At 49.1% G+C, this 20,396-nt stretch overlaps 1 protein-coding gene across 5 annotated transcripts in view; it reads left to right on the forward strand.

The window, feature by feature from the left end:
• RGL2 (ral guanine nucleotide dissociation stimulator like 2) overlaps nucleotides 1-20,396 on the forward strand; it is a 246,205-nt gene that overhangs the window by 172,429 nt on the left and 53,380 nt on the right. For all 5 annotated transcript variants that reach the window (XR_015295831.1, XM_086920620.1, XM_086920618.1 and 2 more), the window contains exons 3-5: nucleotides 9,294-9,487; nucleotides 14,705-14,773; nucleotides 15,384-15,571. Coding sequence is in view for 4 of the 5 variants with exons in the window: in XM_086920620.1 (XP_086776746.1) it covers nucleotides 9,294-9,487; nucleotides 14,705-14,773; nucleotides 15,384-15,571 (451 nt within the window). In the remaining variant the exon portion in view is untranslated. The remainder of the gene's footprint in view (nucleotides 1-9,293; nucleotides 9,488-14,704; nucleotides 14,774-15,383; nucleotides 15,572-20,396) is intronic.

The raw sequence follows: 20,396 nt of genomic DNA on the forward strand, positions 1-20,396 counted from the left end.
GTGGCCGACTCGCTGGCATCGGTGACACGTGACATTGGCTCTGTACCCCGGGCGCGCCGGGGTGTTGCCCCGGTTGGCCGGGGGTGGAGTGTTGGCAGCGGGAGCGGCCGGGGCGTTGTCTCTTCCTCGTCCCTGGCCCCCTCCTCCTCCTCGGGGACGGTGCTGACCGTGGTTGTTCCGGTTCTGTTCATGTGGCCCATTCCGGCCCACTCGGGTGATTTCCCACCGGTCAGCCTCGGCGGCGAGCTGCCGTGGATCAGTCAATTTACTGTCGAGGAGGTGCTGCCTGAGCTCGACGAAGCAGTTGTTAGATAGGTGCTCCCACACCATGAGATTGAAGAGTTGCTCGTAGGTCGTTACATTGCTTCCCTTGATCCAACCCTCGAAGGCTCGACTGAAATAGTTCACGTACTCCACCCAAGTTGTACCCGGGATCCGGGTGCAGTCTCGGAACCTCTGGCGGTACATTTCGGGTGTGAGCCCATAGCGGGTGAGGAGGGTAGCTTTCATGTGGTCATAGGAGGTCATTAGATGGTCGGGGAGCTGTAACAGGGCATCGCGGCCCTCATTGACGAACCTCCCCCATAGGCCGGCTCCCCAGTCGCTTCGGTCGATCCGGTGGGAGGTCATAGCGATCTCGTAGGCCTTGAACCACTGCTGTATGTCGTCATCTCGGAAATATTCTCGCACGACATCCTTGGGGATGTGTACTTTCTTTTCTGTTGCTCCCGGGGTGCGCGGTTGCTCGGGCACTCCTAATTCTTTGTTCTGCTTACGTAATTCGATCTCTGCTAGGTTGCGTTCGTGTTCATACGCCAGTCTCTTCTCTTCGAGCTCTCTTTGTCTCTGTTTTTCTTCCCTTTCTTCTCGGAGCCGTAGATGTTCTAGGTTCAGTTTTTGTTCGGCTAATTTGAGTTCGCCCTCCATTTTGAGCCGGGCCATTTCTAGTTTATGTAGTCTGCTTTTCTCTCGCTCTTGGATTTCGTTTTGCGAAAGACCCGTTCTTCGCTCCTCGGGAGCCGTGGCGTTTTTCTCGGCTGCTGTGATATTTTGGTCCGGGGTTCTGTCGGCCCCGGTTTCTGCCCATGACTCAATGGCGTGCTTGAAATCGTCCTTAGTACTCAGACCGGTGGTAGCGATACCTAGTTCAATGCAGAATTGCTTCAACTCACGATGGCTGTACTCTTCCAATTTCTCCATCTGGAATTTCTCGGTGGATCCGTTCTCTTTGGTTGTCATCGTGGTTTTGTCGTAGGGTGAGCTACTCTCTGTACGATTACGCGTTGATTCGGATCGCGCCGCTGGCCACCAATGTTAGACGGACCGGGAGGGTCGGCCGAGAATAAGGGGAGAGGTCTCCGGGGAGAGCCGTCTCCAGCGATCGTAATGACGAGTAACTTCCCCCCCACAGATGTACACCACACACGGATAAGGTTTAACGTTCTTTATAAGCAATTCTTTAAGTACGGTGAAATGGTACAAGGAGGTCTGGACTCAGGGGTCCCCTCGGTTCTAGTCTCTCGATTGGGAAAAGGGTAGCGGGACAGTCTTGTTACCAATCTGGTAGATGAAATAGCTCACAATCCTCGAGCTCGGCGTTCTAGATGATCGGGCCGCGGCGGAGCCAGCAGGTCCCGGGATGGTTGAAGTTAGCGACGGTCCGCGGCGGAGCCAGCAGGTCCCGATGAAGGTGGTGGTTACAAACGGTCCGCGGCCACGCCAGCAGGTCCCGACGACGATGAGGGTTTCAGAAGGTTGCGGCAGCGCCAGCAGGCAGGACAATAGTTCGCAAGGTAGGACTACGGCAGTGCCAGTAGTCCGTCAAGGATGAGTTCTTCACTGCGTCTCTCGACTCCAGGATACAACTGCCTTCCTGCTCTGGAGCTGCCCCAGTTATAGGTCTGGTGCCCTTTGATGTCCGGACCCTCGCACTTGGAGGTCGGGAGGTCCGGGATGAGGGAGTCCAGACACCCAGCAGGGGGGGGGGCCAGCGCCCGGGGGAGCTGGGTGCGATCGGCACCTGGCGGGGGAGAGCCATTGATACTTCTTTCTCCCATCAACCTGCCAAGTGGGCCGTTCACCTCCTGGGTGGATGGTGGTGCCGGGATGTCGGGGCCTGGCCAGGCCCAGGGTTAGGGTCGATCTGAGGCCACGCGGCCTCGTGGTGCAGTGTCCAAGATGGCGGCCGGGCCGGCCGAGGGAGCGGGAAGGAATTCGGCCCCATGATACAGAGATGTCCGCGGCAGGAGTCCCGCATGGGACGGGGTGCGGGTTGCCTTTGTGGGTAACATCTGGAGGACCGGGGCCCGGGTCCTGTCATGTGGGGAGGAGGCAAGCCCCTCACGTGGCCTGTCCAACAGGCTGGAAGATCTCAAATGTTGAGCCGGAACATTGGGTGTAACCAAACTTTGAATATAGGATGGGGCAAGGCCACATTTAGCACGAAACATATAACATAAGGCTTTGAACTCGATACACTTGTTAACACCAAGCCAGTGTGACAGCGATGGAGCAGAGGGGACGCAGAAGCTTATCTAGGAAGATGTAAAAGAAAGCCAGCAGCAGTATTTTGAATGACCTGTAAGTGATGCATAGAGGCTTTGTCAGCGCCCGGGTACAGCACATTGCCGTAGTCCAGCCTGGATATCACCAAACCCTGCAGGACCGTTCTCTGAGCTGGAGGTGGGATTAGCCAGAGGATTTTTTCAATCCACCTAAGAGTAGCAAAGCAAGATGACGCTACCCTGGAGACCTGAGGCTGGAGGGAGAGCTTTTTATCAGTGATAAAACCCAGGTTTTTGACTTTGGGACCAGAGGCAGGTACCGGGCCCAAATTGTCAGGCCAATTCCCCAGAGCTCTGGGTTATTACCCAGGATAAGCACCTCAGTTTTGGTGCTATGAAGCTTAAGAGCATTACTAGACAGCCTCAAAGAGACATTCCTCAAGCCAAGCTGCAACAAAGAAGAATCTTGATTCTGGGCAGCAGAAAGGGAAAAACAATTTGGGTATTGTTGGCATAGGAAACTATAGTTAAACCCGACTTCTCAGCAATGACATAAAGCAGCCTGGCAGCCAAATCATCTCATGTAAAGCATCCTTTCAGCCAACCTGCGTCACATAAAGGAGCTATCCAGCCAACTCGCATTACATGAAACAGCCTTCCAGCCAGCCCGTGTCACACAAAGCAGCCTTCCAGCTGACCCACGTCACATAACGCAGCCTTCCAGTTAACTCGCATCCCATAACGCAGACTTCCAACCTCCCTGTGTCACCTAAAGCAGTCTTACATCGAATCAGCACTTTGCGTCTCAGATTTGTGCTTTGTGTTCTGCCACAAAGAAGGAGCCTTCGCTTTTGGTAATTTCTGTTGTGGAATATTTGTGTCTCTTCATCCCCAGAGCCTGCATGCCACGGCGCTCACTTATCGGCTATTTCTTCTCTGCTCGCAACCACAGTCAAAGTCCAGCTCGATGTCCAGGACAACCCCTGACTATGCAGGTTATTTCCACTGAGACACATCGTAAAGTGCTCTTGTGTGGATATTCCTAATCCTGGTCCCGGGCCAGCCTTCCTCGGCCAACATTGCCCTCCCTGATTCTAATCGGAATTTTTTTTAAATCATGAGTATTTACTCTCCTAAATCATTGCAGGGCTATTGAAGGTTCTGGATAAAACAGCACTAGTCGGCTGCAGAACTTCGGTGAGTCCGATTGTATTTTGGAGATGAACAGGCGGGCTCCCATCCTAACAGAGGAACAGAAACAGTTTTGTTAGATGACTTGAAGGATCAGACCCTTCTGATGTTTGGAGACCTTGCAGTTTTTTGACGGCCTCGATCACTCCACACCTTTGAGGAGACGAGCGGGGGCGCCAGAGACTTCCATGAAGTGAACGGAGTCATTCTTGGACTCAGCTAGAACTTTAATGTCGAAAGGCCTGTTTGGATTTTGGCAGACGGGTTACTCGATCATAAAATCTACAGTTATCTTGTCCGACGAAATATAAATCCCATAGGATATAATGTGATTTATACTTTGCAGGCTGGGATAGCCGTCGTCGTGGTGATGGAGTAACCCGTCCACTGAGATCTAACTCCGGCTCTTTGTCTTGCCGCTACTCAACGCCTAGCTATTGTGGTATTACCTTTCACAACTATGCAGACAACATGCAGATGGTGCCTCTCTCGCGATGCTGTGACAGATCATCTCAAAGTTGCCGAGGTGTCCACGGTTATCTAAAAATGGTTGGATGAGAGCCGGCTGGAGCCGAAAGCAGCCAAAGCGGAGTTTCTACTCCTAGGAACCAATTACTGGCTGGCCTCAGGAGCTCCGGGCACCGTTCCTTCCAGGTAGGTGAGGTTGAAATCCATGTAAAAGATAAGGCTAAGACTTTGGGCGTTACTTTCGACGAAAGGCTAACCCCGGAAGGAGGGGAGCCAGGTGATAATCCTCCACTTACCTTCTGATTAAAACAAGGTCTTCTGTTCTCGCAGTCTAGTACAGAAGGTATAACCGGGACTAGGATACAAGCTGAACTGCATTACAGGAAAGTTTTACTTGCAGGGACTTTGAAATCTAATTTAAACAAACTTCAGGTGTTGACGTTCACGGCTGCAGGAGCAATTTTTGGTCGATCAGCCTAGGAAGCCGCAAGAGACGCACTAGCTCCTAGTAGCAGCTAGAATTAAATATAACGCGCTTACTTTAACCAATAAGACCCTTTGTAGCAGTGCACCAGGATATCTGAAGCTCACTTCTGAAAACATTGGGGTCAGCTGAGGACAAGCTCCAGGTGTGGTCATAGAGCGTATGAGAAAGGCTGGGGGTAAAGCCCTCCAGGTTAATGCCTCTGAGTTATGGGATTTTATCCCCAGAAGATACACCAGCTCCTTTAATTTCTGAGGTCCCTGTTCTCTGTTCTGGTGCCCATAGCTCCTAGGTGCCTTTTTGCTTATCTAGCGCTTAATAAGACTGTGCTGTGAGAAGGCTGACTCCTTGCATGGATCCTTCAGTGGTCCTGGTGCCTGACTGCTGCTCTGTAAGTGTTGTGTTCCCTTTTCAAGGACTTGTTTAATTTTGGCCATTTTCTGACAGCTGATCGCCCAGCTGCGTGATACCAGACGTTACAGGAGTGGGCGGGTCTAGGCAGCTTGTGCATAAGGCCAGTCACAGTCAAGGACAGGTAGTGCAGACTGTCAGTCAAGGACAGGGACAGAACGACGCGCTGCGCTCGGATGAATCAAGGTCTTCTCTCGCCTACGAGAGGTCACTCGTAGCCAAGGCTGGGACTCCCCGAGCCTCTGCGTGAACTTCAGGGGCCTAAACGCAGTCGCAAAGTCACCCATCTCATACCATGAGTTTATTGAGAAGCAAGGCGCTAGTAAGGGCCATATGTACCTAATTTCCATTTTGCATTTCCTAAATAGTGAATCCCCAGAAATTGCTATTTAGAAAATGCAAAATGGAATGTACAAAATTTCAGATTTCCAAATAGTGATTCCTACAGAGTTAGAATTGCAATTAGGAATTCGTTATTTAGGAAATGTTAACTCATTCGTTCCTATAGGACCAAGGCCCATAGGTATGAATGGTTTTGCATTTCCAAATTTGTGGTTTCCTAATCGCAAATTTGGAAATGCAAAACCAAGGGTGCCTGTGGGCCTAAGCCCCCCCCCCTTGATGCACCCACCCCCCTAAAATGTGGCACACATGTAAAGCTCACAAATGCCGTAGGGGCATGTGTGCCTTATGGCACTTTATATAAAGCAATTTTGGGATGCTTTTAATAAATTGCACATGGATACCATCGACTTGGAGTCGATGGTAATAACATTTCCTAAATGCCCTTTTCACATTTAGGAAATGTTTTGTACATGTGCTTAGGAAATCGCAAATAGGAAAAAAGCTATTTGAAATTTCCTATTTAGGAAATTGCTAAATTTGATTTCTTCCGGGTAGAAATTGCATTTTGCGATTCCCAAATCTGTCTTTGTTCATAAAAAAGGCTGTTTTGCATTTCTTAACGGGCCAGAATTGAAATTCGTCCCAATAAGAAATGCAAAAAGCTTTTGTAAATATGGTCCTAGGTTACGATAGATACTATTGAGGGGATCACCTTGAGAGAGGGACGGAAGGGAGAGGGGGGGGGGGGGGGGGGGATGGGCGTGTGTTTAACACCCCCAGGCATGAGCTACCCGCTTACTGACAGAACGAGCTCAGCTTTAAGTTTTTTTGCTTTTGACTTTTATTCAAGGTTTCGTCGCCATAACAATGAAAACAAACAACAATAAATGAACAATGCAAAGAGGAAGTAAAGAAATACATCAAAGGAACCCTCAATGACAGATGCAAATAATTTTTAATAAAATGTTATGTTGTTATGTTATGTTATTATCATTTATTTTGCGCACAGATGCTCCAGCTAAGGAGCGTCCTGGCGCAAGGAAAAGGTGAACATAATACAACGCAGAAAGGAAACAGAAAAGTGCAGGAGTCAGTATAGGAGAAATTAAAACAAGTACGTTTTCGCTCAAATAGAGCAGTGAAAAAAAGGTCAGTTACTCGAACACCGGCAGTGCATGCGACAAAGTTGGACGCACATCTGATCATTTTGATATTTCTCATGATAGCAATCACTGTACTATGCTACCATGTACTTCCATGGTGGCTTTTCTGCGCTATATAGAGGCAGATCAGTGCAGCGTGATGTAGTTGATTTTGGGTATCGAGTTGAATGCGAGGGATAGTATTCATCGTCCTTGGTCCTTTCTTGATCGCTGTGTGGCTCCGGGAGTCCAATCCCTGTTGAAGGTTTTCCGGATCAGGAACCAGTCCTTCGTGTTCCACTTTCATGAATTGAGCCTGATTTCTGAGTTCATTCAGTCCTTTCAATTGCAGAGCTCGTGACAGCCCTCCATGTAGTGTATTTAATTGTCGATGCTTCTCTTTTACCGAGAAGTGTCGATACGCAGGATCAGGGAGGCAAAGTAGGCTCAAACACTCCGCTGCAAATTCCACCCACGGACCTGACTTGGGCCTGATTTAGATCTGCCGGACAGGTTACTCCGTCACAACGGTGATGGATATCCCGTCTGCCGAAATATAAATCCCATTATATCTTACAATGTTTTTTACGAGGCCTGTTGAGAGTATTGTCGTAGGCTGGCCTGGAGATGATCAGGGTCTGTTCCACTGAGAACAGATCTGATTCTGCAAGACGGCCTCTTCGTTTCTATTGCAAAAGGTGTTTTCGTTGAGTGCCTTCAACTTCTCTTTTCTCGTGTAGGTCGCGTAGCAGCCTCCAGTTCAGAGTAAAACCCAGAACATTAGAACTGGTGACCAGAGGATGGGATTTCTGAATTGGGGGACAGTTGAGTGGTAAAGAGAGCCATGAGTACTTTTGCCCTCATTTAGATGTTTTGGATAGATCACCCCCGCCAGGGTGGCTGCGGTCATTGCCACCTTTCATATTTAGAGATCTCACCGGCTTGGCAGAGGTCTCTGTTCTTTCCTGTTCCTCTAAAAGGACTAGGGCCGGACTACGATCTTGGCAGACAGGGTTACTCCATCACAAATGAGACATCCGATAAATTACAATTCCATTATATCGTATGGAATTTGTAATTTGGCGGAAGGGAAATCCGTAATGTTTGTGACCGAGTATCCCATCCACCAAGATAGGCCCTAAAACTTTAACGAGCAGCCATGTATCCTGCGGTCGCTAAGCAAACTTTTCTTCTTCATAAATTCAAACTCGGAAAGCATGCGTCTGTTTTTCCAAGCCATATTCTAATGACCCTCCCACCATGGGAGTGTTCTCCAAGGATGTAGTGGTAAGCTTTATTTTTTTTCTGTTCAGGACTTCCAGGATTTCCAGGGCAGGCATTTTAATGTACTTACACTGGCTGCCGCAAGTCCATCGGGCTATTGGTGTAAGATGGCAGCCAGTAGAAACATAAAAGTTTGCACTACTCCAAATAGAGGGGGAACACCGAATAGTTGTCCACTCCCCTCTTTTTGTGGTTGAATTTCAGGTACTGATGAGTTATCCAGCTCTGTGTTAGTCAATTGTTGCTTTAGCTGGGTGTCGTTTCCCATATTTTGGGAGTAGGAGGCAGACAATAGTTACCATGCTTTTTGAAAGTTTTCAGAAAATAAATCCTTGAATAGAGAGACTTTTTTGTTGAGTGGGCGTTTGATGTCAGGGGAAGCACGGGTGATCATAACTTGCCGAATCAAAGAGGTTTCTGAGTTTTTCTATGAGTCAGTTTGGGCTTTCAGATGCTCGGCTCTATATTTCTTTTTAAAGTTTATTCCTGGCTGCTTGTTGATCTCTAAAGCTGTTTTTGGATGTGATTCATTAACAACTAAAAATACATCCACAATCCCAACGGCGGACTCCTAGCTCTGACAGATCCTGGTCCTGCGCAATCCTCCCCAGCGCCAGCCGTTGCGTGACGCCTCCGTGCTCCAGATCCAGATCGATTACTACAAGCCAGGCTGAGCGTTGTTTATTATTGAACTTTTGAAAAAGCAATTTGAAAGAAAGCATTTTTTTGATACTACATTGAGTCTATTGGCCTTCATTGCCTGACGGACCCCCACTTGCATTAACAACCAAAAGTATACAAAAAATGATGGCTGTAATTAATCTCAGCCACTGGTAAGTACTTTAGGCCGCATCCTGGGCCATCATTATTTTGCCCACCATGCCACCACAGTTTGGACGCAGCTGTATGCCAATCAGCCTTGACCCTGCTCCAATGGGAACAGTCCAGCCCGGTCTGCAGGCCAAGTCCTCCATGAGCCAGAATACAAGCAACCCAGGACCAGGTGTGCCCTAGTTTGGGCTCAACATCCAGGTATAGGTTGGTTCCGGTGGCACGAGCCCCACGTCTTCTAATCACCTTTTATGTGTTTGATGTAACTCCCTAAGTGGCCATGGGTATGTCCAGATGAAGGTCCTTTTCTCAATGTGTTACTGAAACAATGCTACACCCGACTGAACCAGTCACAGCGAAACCAGTCTTGGGCTGCTTTGGCGATTTGCCTATCTGAGGTGGTAGAGTGGGCAAGAGAGCTGTGGTTTGGAGTGCTACCTCGAGTGATTGGCAGTAGTTAGACTTGTTGCAAGCAGCCTGCCATCATCTTTTGTGTGCTTGATTCGCAAACCACCATCAACACATCTTTACTGTAAGATTATTGTGCCTGTTTGAGGGATGCACCTCTGAAATGTGAGGCGTGAACACACACAGGCATCATATCTCACCTTTGTATCCCATCTCCTTTCACAGGCGGACAGCGAGGCGCTGAAGGACACTCCTGAGTCCCCCAAGGTGCGCATCCTGAAGGGCGGCTCGCTCCCGAAACTTGTTCATCATCTCCTCGAGGCCTTCACCATGGGGGACACGTCCTACGTCCCGGCGTTCCTGGCCACCTTCAGGGTCTTCACCAGTGTGGAGACCGTCCTGAAGCTCCTCTTGGACAAGTGAGTATACGCAAGACCCCTGCTCCAGGACAGGGTCCTGTTAGTCCTGCTTTATTGGGGTCAGACCTTGTAGGTACCTTGAGTCCCAGAAGGCAAATACAACCCTTTTGGAGAGAAGGGGTGTTGGCAGGTGTCTCTCAATCTGCCCCTGAAAAGTTAGACTCCAGCAGAAGGGAGTGTGAGAAGTTTGATAAACCAGTTAGTATTCATAGAGCCCAGGCCCTGACATCAGTCTGCACACGCATTGTTTGTTTTTGCTCTTATCATTTATTATACAGTATTTGGCTACAATTCATGAGCATTAGAATGATGCTAAGAATTATAAACATATCATCCATAATGACACAAATGAGGGCAAAGGTTAAATATGCCTCAATCATATTTCATGACGTATGGATATCCTGCTGCTTTCATCTGGGTGGGTTGTAACCAGTGATGTCACGTATGTTTTAGACGACATGCCAAGTCAGGCAATGCCTCCCCGGGCCTGAGGGCGACCTTCACGGTTCAGCATCCCCTACAGCGACGGGTCCATTTGTCTGACCCCACCAATACCCTACAGGGCATATTCATCAAAATGTCATGCAGCGCATCAAGCCGCCTGCTGCGCTGCGGACAGGGAAGGGGCAGGAATGCGCTGTATTTAACATCATATGATGCAGTCCTGTCTTTTCCCAGCGCTGGCGCACCCTGTGCAGCCCAGCGCCACTGCAGGCGCGCTTGGACCGTGGTACACGGGGGTCTGCTTTGAAGACAGGATTGCTTTTGTGCAGGAAGAGACTCCTTCCTGCACAAAACTAGCCCCTGAGACACTTTCCTCAACGCAGCACACATAGAAAGAGGAAAAGACGAGGAGAAAGAAAGGTATTTCTCCTTGTTAGACACCACTTGGGGAGGCGAAGCATTTTGGTGAATGCCCAGGTCTGCCAGTTGTGGTACATTTGGGAATACGCCGAGGTGGGACCACCCACGCAGCGCCCAAGGCACGCCTCCCTGGGGCAGAGTAACACAGCGCCCAAGGAACGCCTCCCTGGGGCAGAGTAACGCAGCGCCCAAGGAACGCCTACCTGGGGCAGAGTAACGCAGGGCAGTGATTTGTGCCGCACTGCGCTACTCTAGATTTATCAAGCAATGCCTATCAAGGTGGCCTTGCGTGCCTTGAAACGCACTTACGGGTTGTGTCGCTTTTGCACCATGTTGTGAGGTGCAAACCCCACGCAACACTATGATCAATATGCCCCTCCGTACCTCACGAAAGCAGGGTTTTCAATGGCGCTGGGAGTGTTTGGTTCATGCTCGCCTCCTGTATCTTGACTCAGGACATCTGAACCATCCTCCTCGTTCTCAAGCGCTGGCAGAAACTTGCTGCTATTGTCCTTCCTTCTTCTTACAGGAAGTGCGCATCGTCCCTTGTAGGTAACTTCCAGCTTCCGCGCTCGCAGTCAGTACGCGCATATCATGTTAGCACAAGTTCAGATAATCCCCTGTTAGCTGCTCCAACTAAAAACAACATGGAGCTCTGCTGTCTGGGCTCTAAGCGTGGACCAAGCATGTATGGCGTTTGATTGTGAAGGTTGTTACTAAGTCATCCCAAGCGACATGCAATCAGGCCTGTACTGCATGGAACACACACAAACCTAGCCACACACTTCAATCAAAGTGCACACTGAAATGTGTCTATCTTCTCCTCGAAGCCTTAACCAAAGGGGATACTTCATACGGCCAGGCCTTTCGGGCTTTCTTCAGGGTCCTCACCAGCTTGCAGGCTGTCCTGGGCTCCTCCCGGGGAGGTGAATGTATGCAAGCACAGGACAGGTGAATGTAAGCAAGCACAGGACAGGTGAATGTATGCAAGCCCTGTACTCCTGGACAGGTGACTGTATGCAAGTACTGTACAGGTGAATTTAAGCAAGCCCTGTACTCCTGGACAGGTGAATTTAAGCAAGCCCTGTACTGCTGGACAGGTGAATGTATGCAAGCCCTGTACTCCTGGACAGGTGACTGTATGCAAGTACTGTACAGGTGAATTTAAGCAAGCCCTGTACTCCTGGACAGGTGAATTTAAGCAAGCCCTGTACTGCTGGACAGGTGAATGTATGCAAGCCCTGTACTCCTGGACAGGTGACTGTATGCAAGTACTGTACAGGTGAATTTAAGCAAGCCCTGTACTCCTGGACAGGTGAATTTAAGCAAGCCCTGTACTGCTGGACAGGTGAATGTATGCAAGCCCTGTACTCCTGGACAGGTGACTGTATGCAAGTACTGTACAGGTGAATTTAAGCAAGCCCTGTACTCCTGGACAGGTGAATTTAAGCAAGCCCTGTACTGCTGGACAGGTGAATGTATGCAAGCCCTGTACTCCTGGACAGGTGACTGTATGCAAGTACTGTACAGTTGAATGTAAGCAAGCACAGGACTGGTGAATGTAAGCAAGCACAGGACAGGTGAATGTATGCAAGCCCTGTACTCCTGGACAGGTGACTGTATGCAAGTACTGTACAGTTGAATGTAAGCAAGCACAGGACTGGTGAATGTAAGCAAGCACAGGACAGGTGAATGTATGCAAGCCCTGTACTCCTGGACAGGTGACTGTATGCAAGTACTGTACAGGTGAATTTAAGCAAGCCCTGTACTCCTGGACAGGTGAATTTAAGCAAGCCCTGTACTGCTGGACAGGTGAATGTATGCAAGCCCTGTACTCCTGGACAGGTGACTGTATGCAAGTACTGTACAGGTGAATTTAAGCAAGCCCTGTACTCCTGGACAGGTGAATTTAAGCAAGCCCTGTACTGCTGGACAGGTGAATGTATGCACGCCCTGTACTCCTGGACAGGTGAATTTAAGCAAGCCCTGTACTGCTGGACAGGTGAATGTATGCACGCCCTGTACTCCTGGACAGGTGACTGTATGCAAGTACTGTACAGGTGAATTTAAGCAAGCCCTGTACTCCTGGACAGGTGAATTTAAGCAAGCCCTGTACTGCTGGACAGGTGAATGTATGCACGCCCTGTACTCCTGGACAGGTGACTGTATGCAAGTACTGTACAGGTGAATTTAAGCAAGCCCTGTACTCCTGGACAGGTGAATTTAAGCAAGCCCTGTACTGCTGGACAGGTGAATGTATGCACGCCCTGTACTCCTGGACAGGTGACTGTATGCAAGTACTGTACAGGTGAATTTAAGCAAGCCCTGTACTCCTGGACAGGTGAATTTAAGCAAGCCCTGTACTGCTGGACAGGTGAATGTATGCACGCCCTGTACTCCTGGACAGGTGACTGTATGCAAGTACCGTACAGGTGAATTTAAGCAAGCCCTGTACTCCTGGACAGGTGAATGTATGCAAGCCCTGTACTCCTGGACAGGTGACTGTATGCAAGTACTGTACAGGTGAATTTAAGCAAGCCCTGTACTCCTGGACAGGTGAATTTAAGCAAGCCCTGTACTGCTGGACAGGTGAATGTATGCAAGCCCTGTACTCCTGGACAGGTGAATTTAAGCAAGCCCTGTACTGCTGGACAGGTGAATGTATGCAAGCCCTGTACTCCTGGACAGGTAGGTGTGTGGGGCCTCTCACATGCTAGGCACGTGTGAGACAGCCTTCCACAGGCCAGGCAAGTGTAAGACAGCCTTCTATTGCACGAGTGCGGATTACTCAGATTTATGATGGAGTGTTAAGTTTGCGGCGGCTTTCACTGGGGCAGGTGAGTATGAGACAGCTTGTAGAAGGAGTGTGAAAGGGCCTAACATAAGGCATGTAACAGAGGGACCGACACCAGCAGGGCAGCCAAGATGGAGACACCTCCCAAGGGGCAGGTGAGACTAGGACAGATCTCTGGTGATGGACAGGTGAGTATAAGGCATCCCCCAACAGGGCAGGTGAGTGTGAGAGATGAGTGGGAGATGGCCTCTCTCAGGGTGGGCAAGTGTGTCTCCGGCAGGGCAGGTGAGACTGGGATAGGCCTTCGCGATGAAACTGGAAAGCTATGTTACAGCTTTTTTGGTGTGGTACGATATGGGTATTGATATAGTTTTCCTTCCCCTGATGAGGCGCTGACGCGCTTTGCAGACATGTAGCACGCTATTTTGTGGGAGGCCAATGTGATGTTAGTGAAGTCTAGGGGCCGCAGATAGGATGTTTACATACGGTGCCATGCAGTTTAGCGCCATGCTCTGGATGTTCCACGTGTGATATTAATTTCATATCTTGGAGTTAACAGGGTGCTTCACACAATTAGTAACATTATCACCCCTATGGATAATATATTGTAATGCTGGTTGTTATGGAAGTGGATGCCACACTGTCACGCCATCCGTGCACACACCTATGTTATGGAGGGTAACAGAAGGAGCCACTTAGTCGATGAGCATGAGCGCTTCAAGCTGTGCTACGCAGTTGTTTGATTGCAAAGCAAACCCGTAATTTAGGGAAAATTAAGGGCACATTCTGTAGCCATGCATACACTGATAATGCAGGGGTGATGCAGGGTAACCTTCAGGGCCTTCACGGGTATGGACGCGCTCTTGTGGGTCCTCCTGGATGTCACCCCTTGTCTCAGGGGCAGGTGAGTGTGAGGCAGGCTCCCATGGAGAAAGGATGTGCTGGGGGCGGCTGGCAGCTGAGTATGGGACAGCGTCATCCATACAAGTGAATGAACAAAAGGCTTCTGGGGGCAGGCAAGAGTGAGCCGGACCCCTGTGTGCCGGTGAAGGCGAGCCATGCTCTTAGGGCCGGCTCAAGGACAGCCAGGCTAGCCCTTGGTGAGACCAGGCGAGTGTGAGGCTACTTTCTGCTGTGGGACAGAAGGAAGGCACAAAACTGTCCTAGTGTGCTGGGCTTGCAAATACCCTCCAGGGGGACTGGGTGTGTGAGACTGCCCTGGCCTGTAGCACATTGGGTTAAGTTTGCCTTCCTGGGGGACAAGTGGGACCCCGCACTTCAACTGAGCGTGGGACCGCCATCATGCATACTGGAGCGTGAGGAACAGGTGAGTCGAAGACAGTCTTCTTGCAGGATAGTTGATGCTGGCCTCTGATTGGACACCTGCTGGACTATGGGACTGCTTGTCCATCGTTTGTTTTGACCATTCCCAGTGTGCCATGGGAAATGTGGTTCTGTTTATTAAATGAAAAGGACTGCTGTAAAATAAAGTGAAGAAATCTAAAGAGATTTGCAGGGTGACCTCAATTGGAGAATGCTGACCCCGCTCATCTTTGCAGGTTGGAAGCCTTCGAGGCCACCAGGAGCATGAAGTCCAAAGGGCGAGAGAGTCCCCTGGAACTGCATACGTGAGTGCAAGGGTACAGGCATGAGGGTATAGCGGGTGGGAGTGGGGTGAGCATCCTGGAGCTGCACACAAGGTGTGAGTGAGGAGTTTACACACAAGGAGGGCAGAGTTTGCATGAGCTTCACACCTCTTCCGTGCTTTTGCTCCAACCCGAGCCCTTCTATAGGTCTCTTCTCTACTTACCCTCCCTAAAGCCCCTCAAAGACACCACATAATAGTGTTTCCAAGATGCTGCCATTTCCTGCAGCTCTTAATCGTACTAGACCCCCTCTTGTCTGTCTGTCTGTTCCTCTGTCTCTGGCCTATGCTAATGTTACTTCTCACATACATCCGTGCTGTCTGTCCCACCTGCTATCATCTCCTTCAAATACGGTCCTCCACAGACCCCATCTTTTCTGTTGTTCCCGTTTGGTCTGTCTGAAGCTCGCGCTGAAGTTACCCCATCCTAGACCGCTGTTCTGTCTGGCCACACTCCCCGCTCGTGCTGCTATCCTTTGCTGGTTGAGCTGACTCTGGCCCTCAGATGTCTTGTTGGTCTCTGCCATGTGCTGCTGTTCTTTGCTTGTGCTGACGCTGCCCCTCACAGACGCCATCTTGGTCCTCTTTCCCAGGGCTGCATCCTCCGTGTTCTGCTCTTGGATGGACTGGTACCCTGAGGACTTTCGTGGCTCCCTGGACCCTGCTCTCCTGGAACGCTTTTCTGCCTACCTTACCAGGGAGTTTGGGGAAGGCTCCGGCCCTGGCCGGCGACGTGACTCCCTCTTGCAGATGTTGGAGAAGATACGGAGCACAAATGGTGGTAAGCGTGTTGGGCCAGGCGTAGTGCTTTAAATACAGTAATTTTACTTGTTTATTGTAAGCCTATTTTTAGGTGCTCACCCAACAAACATGCTAGGGGACGTTTAAACTCTAATGCATCATCTACTGGCTAATTGAAATCCATGAAAACCGAGGACTACCCAGGTATAATCAGAAATGGGTTCCTAAAAAATTAATTATAAGATATGTAAAATAAAACTATGAATCTCATGGAGAGAACAGTGAGAGGCCAGTGTGAAAGGCCGTGCCACCAGATTGCATTATAATATTTGTTTAACACAACATATACACGACAAGGCCGCAAAGAGTTCCTACCTCTGTTGGTCCCTGGCGTCCTTTTCATGGTACATGCTTCGAAGGATGTTGATGCTATATGTCCTGTGTTGGAGACATTGGTTGAGGTGCATGAGGTTTAGAAACATGCTCCAAACATGGGGCAGCTGATAGTGTAAAAAACACAGTTGATGGACAGAATGTAGAACAATGTCATACATTCACCCCAGTACAAGGATCTGGGCCTAAATCCATCGTTTTTTTGCACTCCACACCACCCTAGGTCAGACACTGGCTATATGCAAATCAGCCTTGACCCTGTGCCTCATGGGAACAGTCCAGCCCGAACTGCCAAGCCATGTCTTTCCTAGACCGGAATCAAGCATCCAAGGACCGGTTTCTGGCTATCAGCCTTCATCAGCCTGGATAGCTTGACTCCAGTGGTGTAGAGAGCCTGGGACTCACGTCTGAGTATACCCATCACACTCGGGGTGAAAATTGCAAAAAACACAGTTGATGGACAGAATGCAGAGCAATGTCATACATTCACCCCAGTACAAGTGTAAGCATGTTGTGTTGCGGAGTGTATGACGGCAGATGCAGCCATGTATATCTGCTCGCTCACCAGTTTGCACAGTTCGTGCTCTGCATCTCGGTGTTATAATGAGGAGAAGAAGTAAGGGCCGTGATTTAGAACTCGGCGGACGGGTCAGTCCATCCCCTCGGTGACTGATATCCTGTCCGCCGGAATATAAATCCCATTCTATCCTATGGAATTTATATTTCAGCGGATGGGATACCCATCACTGTTGTGATAATGGCAGGTCTCCCTTCTGTGTACACCTTTCAAGGCTCCAGTTCTGATCACACTGACTGGCCACCAGGCCTGGGAGAAGATTCACACGCGGACTCTGGGACTTGTACGTCGCGGATGTTTGCAGCCTTCTCCTTGAAAGGAGCATTAAGATTATTACTCGATTCCTGCAAAGATTTTGACTTTAGATTTAGGACATGTGGGAAACAAATATACATTACTTTCGATTGATTAAGGATACTGAGAACTGATGAAGGATATCGAAAATTGATTAAACAGAAAGCTACAAAGATTGCTTGACATGAGCTCCTGGCTAGCCTGAGTTTCAGAGACCTGCCATTTTCTCCATTCTATGCCTATGGATCTACAACGCAATGTAGTATTAAATCACTTTAATTGCCGGTGAAACAAGCACACGTGTAAGCCATCCTGCACCAGAGCCATGTAAAAAAGTGACACAAAGTTGAGAGTAAACTAAAACCGGTGCAGTGGGGCTGGGGCAAGAGATGGAGGAAGCACGTGGGCTTGGAAGGGGCTGAACATTTTAGTGTATATGGCGTAGCCAGTATAAAAAAATATGTCTATATTCCATCATTAAAAACAAGACAATACTGTTATAAAAGTTCCCTCTGAAGTGCTCCTAAATGCTGCCCAGCGAAAGGCTCGTAGGTGCGCTGAGCAAGTCCTTATTTTGTTACATTTTTTTGATTTCAGGCAGTATAACCCTGTGCATGCCCTTTTTGCGTTTTTACGTCTAAACAAACTATCTCAATCACATATTCTTATATCACTCGCTAGTGAATATTGCCGTGATTAAGGAATTACAAAATAATCAGAAGATGTCACTACAAAGAATGCAAGATAGGTCAAAATTAAGATTCTCGAAAACATATGTTGAAATAAAGATGCCACTCTGGCTGTTTTGCCACCACGGTGATCATCTATTTACCCTCCTCATCTGGAGCCACCACCAAGCTTCAGGCGCGGGGGCACAGCAGAGCCGTACCACAGCCAGCAAGATCCCACACCTTGATGCCAGGTGTTCTGTGGTCTCACATGGTAACATGTTACATACACGACAGGCAGTGAGATGCATGCCCCTCTCACAATCCCTTCTCTGTTCTGTGTGTGGGGGAAGCTTGCACTGCTGCTGATTGCATGATACCAGTATGATGTATGAGAGAAGTGTGCCTGGTACTTGTTTTGTGTGTGAGGGAAGCTTGCACTGCTGCTGATTGCATGATACCGGTATGATGTATGAGGGAAGTGTTCCTAGTACTTGTTCTGTGTGTGGGGGAAGCTTGCATTGCTGCTGATTGCATGATACCAGCTTGATGTATGTGAGAAGTGTGCCTGGTACTTGTTCTGTGTGTGGGGGAAGCTTGCATTGCTGCTGATTGCATGATACCAGCTTGAGGTATGTGAGAAGTGTGCCTGGTACTTGTTTTGTGTGTGGGGGAAGCTTGCACTGCTGCTGATTGCATGATACCGGTATGATGTATGAGGGAAGTGTGCCTGGTACTTGTTCTGTGTGTGGGGGAAGCTTGCATTGCTGCTGATTGCATGATACCAGCTTGATGTATGTGAGAAGTGTGCCTGGTACTTGTTCTGTGTGTGGGGGAAGTTTGCACTGCTGCTGATTGCATGATACCTGCTTGATGTATGAGCGAAATGTGCCTGGTACTTGTTTTGTGTGTGAGGGAAGCTTGCACTGCTGCTGATTGCAAGATACCTGTTTGATGTATGAGAGAAGTGTGCCTGGTACTTGTTCTGTGTGTGGGGGAAGCTTGCACTGCTGCTGATTGCAAGATACCTGTTTGATGTATGAGAGAAGTGTGCCTGGTACTTGTTCTGTGTGTGGGGGAAGCTTGCACTGCTGCTGATTGCATGATACCTGCTTGATGTATGAGAGAAATGTGCCTGGTACTTGTTCTGTGTGTGGGGGAAGCTTGCACTGCTGCAGATTGCAAGATACCTGTTTGATGTATGAGAGAAATGTGCCTGGTACTTGGTTTGTGTGTGAGGGAAGCTTGCACTGCTGCTGATTGCATGATACCTGCTTGATGTATGTGAGAAATGTGCCTGGTACTTGTTCTGTGTGTGAAGGAAGCTTGCACTGCTGCTGATTGCATGATACTGGTATGATGTATGAGGGAAGTGTGCCTGGTACTTGTTCTGTGTGTGGGGGAAGCTTGTATTGCTGCTCATTCTCTACATGTCCTGTAAGTTAGTGAAGCTTGAGAAAAGGTTTTCACTATGCCATTTGTGAAATCTATTGGATTTGACGGTGGGTGGTACAAATGCCTCTGACTTGGAACCTGGTAGGGTGAGGGTCAGTAATCTTCAAATCTAAGGGGCCTCCTGGACCAGCCGGGTCGATCGTAAATTAGCCAAAAAACTGGGGCTCTAGTTACTAAGATTTTACTAAGCACAGCAAGGGAAGTTGCTGTGCAAACCTGCACAAAAACTACCCTTTGAAGTGCTATCTTTGTACGTGTGCAGAAAGCAGTACACGTGCAATGGGGTAAAAACAAGTAGAAATAAAGATATTCCTTCTCCTCCTCTCTGTAAATATGGGTTTGTGTCAAAATCCATGGACGGATGCATGTGAACGCCACGCTCTACCCATGTAACGCCTCCTGATGCAAGGTGACGCAAAGGAGCTTTATGCAGTGTTGCGCTTTTTTTTTTTTTTTTTTACAAAGCCACGCAAATCAAGTTTTGTTTTGAAATCCCAAAATAGATTTTACATCGGGACTGCGCCAAAAAAGTGAGAGAACTTCAGAGGCAGAATCTTAGTATATCTGGGCTTGGAAATACTAGCAGCACACTTCTAGCTCAAAGAAGCCAGAAATAACAGCAGCAGGATTCTTGCCTAACCCAGCCTGGTAGTACTAGCAGCAGGATTCTTGCCTAACCCAGCCTGGCAGTACTAGCAGCAGGATTCATAGCCAACCCAGCCTGGCAGTACTAGCAGCAGGATTCATAGCCAAACCAGCCTGGTAGTACTAGCAGCAGGATTCATAGCCAACCCAGCCTGGCAGTACTAGCAGCAGGATTCATAGCCAAACCAGCGTGGCAGTACTAGCAGCAGGATTCTTGCCTAACCCAGCCTGGTAGTACTAGCAGCAGGATTCTTGCCTAACCCAGCCTGGCAGTACTAGCAGCAGGATTCTTGCCTAACCCAGCGTGGCAGTACTAGCAGCAGGATTCATTTCCAAACCAGCCTGGCAGTACTAGCAGCAGGATTCTTGCCTAACCCAGCGTGGCAGTACTAGCAGCAGGATTCTTGCCTAACCCAGCGTGGCAGTACTAGCAGCAGGATTCTTGCCTAACCCAGCGTGGCAGTACTAGCAGCAGGGTCTTGCCTAACCCAGCGTGGCAGTACTAGCAGCAGGATTCATTTCAAACCAGCCTGGCAGTATTAGCAGCAGGATTCTTGCCTAACCCAGCGTGGCAGTACTAGCAGCAGGATTCTTGCCTAACCCAGCGTGGCAGTACTAGCAGCAGGATTCATTTCCAAACCAGCCTGGCAGTACTAGCAGCAGGATTCTTGCCTAACCCAGCGTGGCAGTACTAGCAGCAGGATTCTTGCCTAACCCAGCGTGGCAGTACTAGCAGCAGGATTCTTGCCTAACCCAGCGTGGCAGTACTAGCAGCAGGATTCATTTCAAACCAGCCTGGCAGTACTAGCAGCAGGATTCTTGCCTAACCCAGC

Source organism: Lissotriton vulgaris, chromosome 5 (genome assembly GCF_964263255.1).
Source record: "Lissotriton vulgaris chromosome 5, aLisVul1.2, whole genome shotgun sequence".
Classification (NCBI taxonomy): domain Eukaryota; kingdom Metazoa; phylum Chordata; class Amphibia; order Caudata; family Salamandridae; genus Lissotriton; species Lissotriton vulgaris.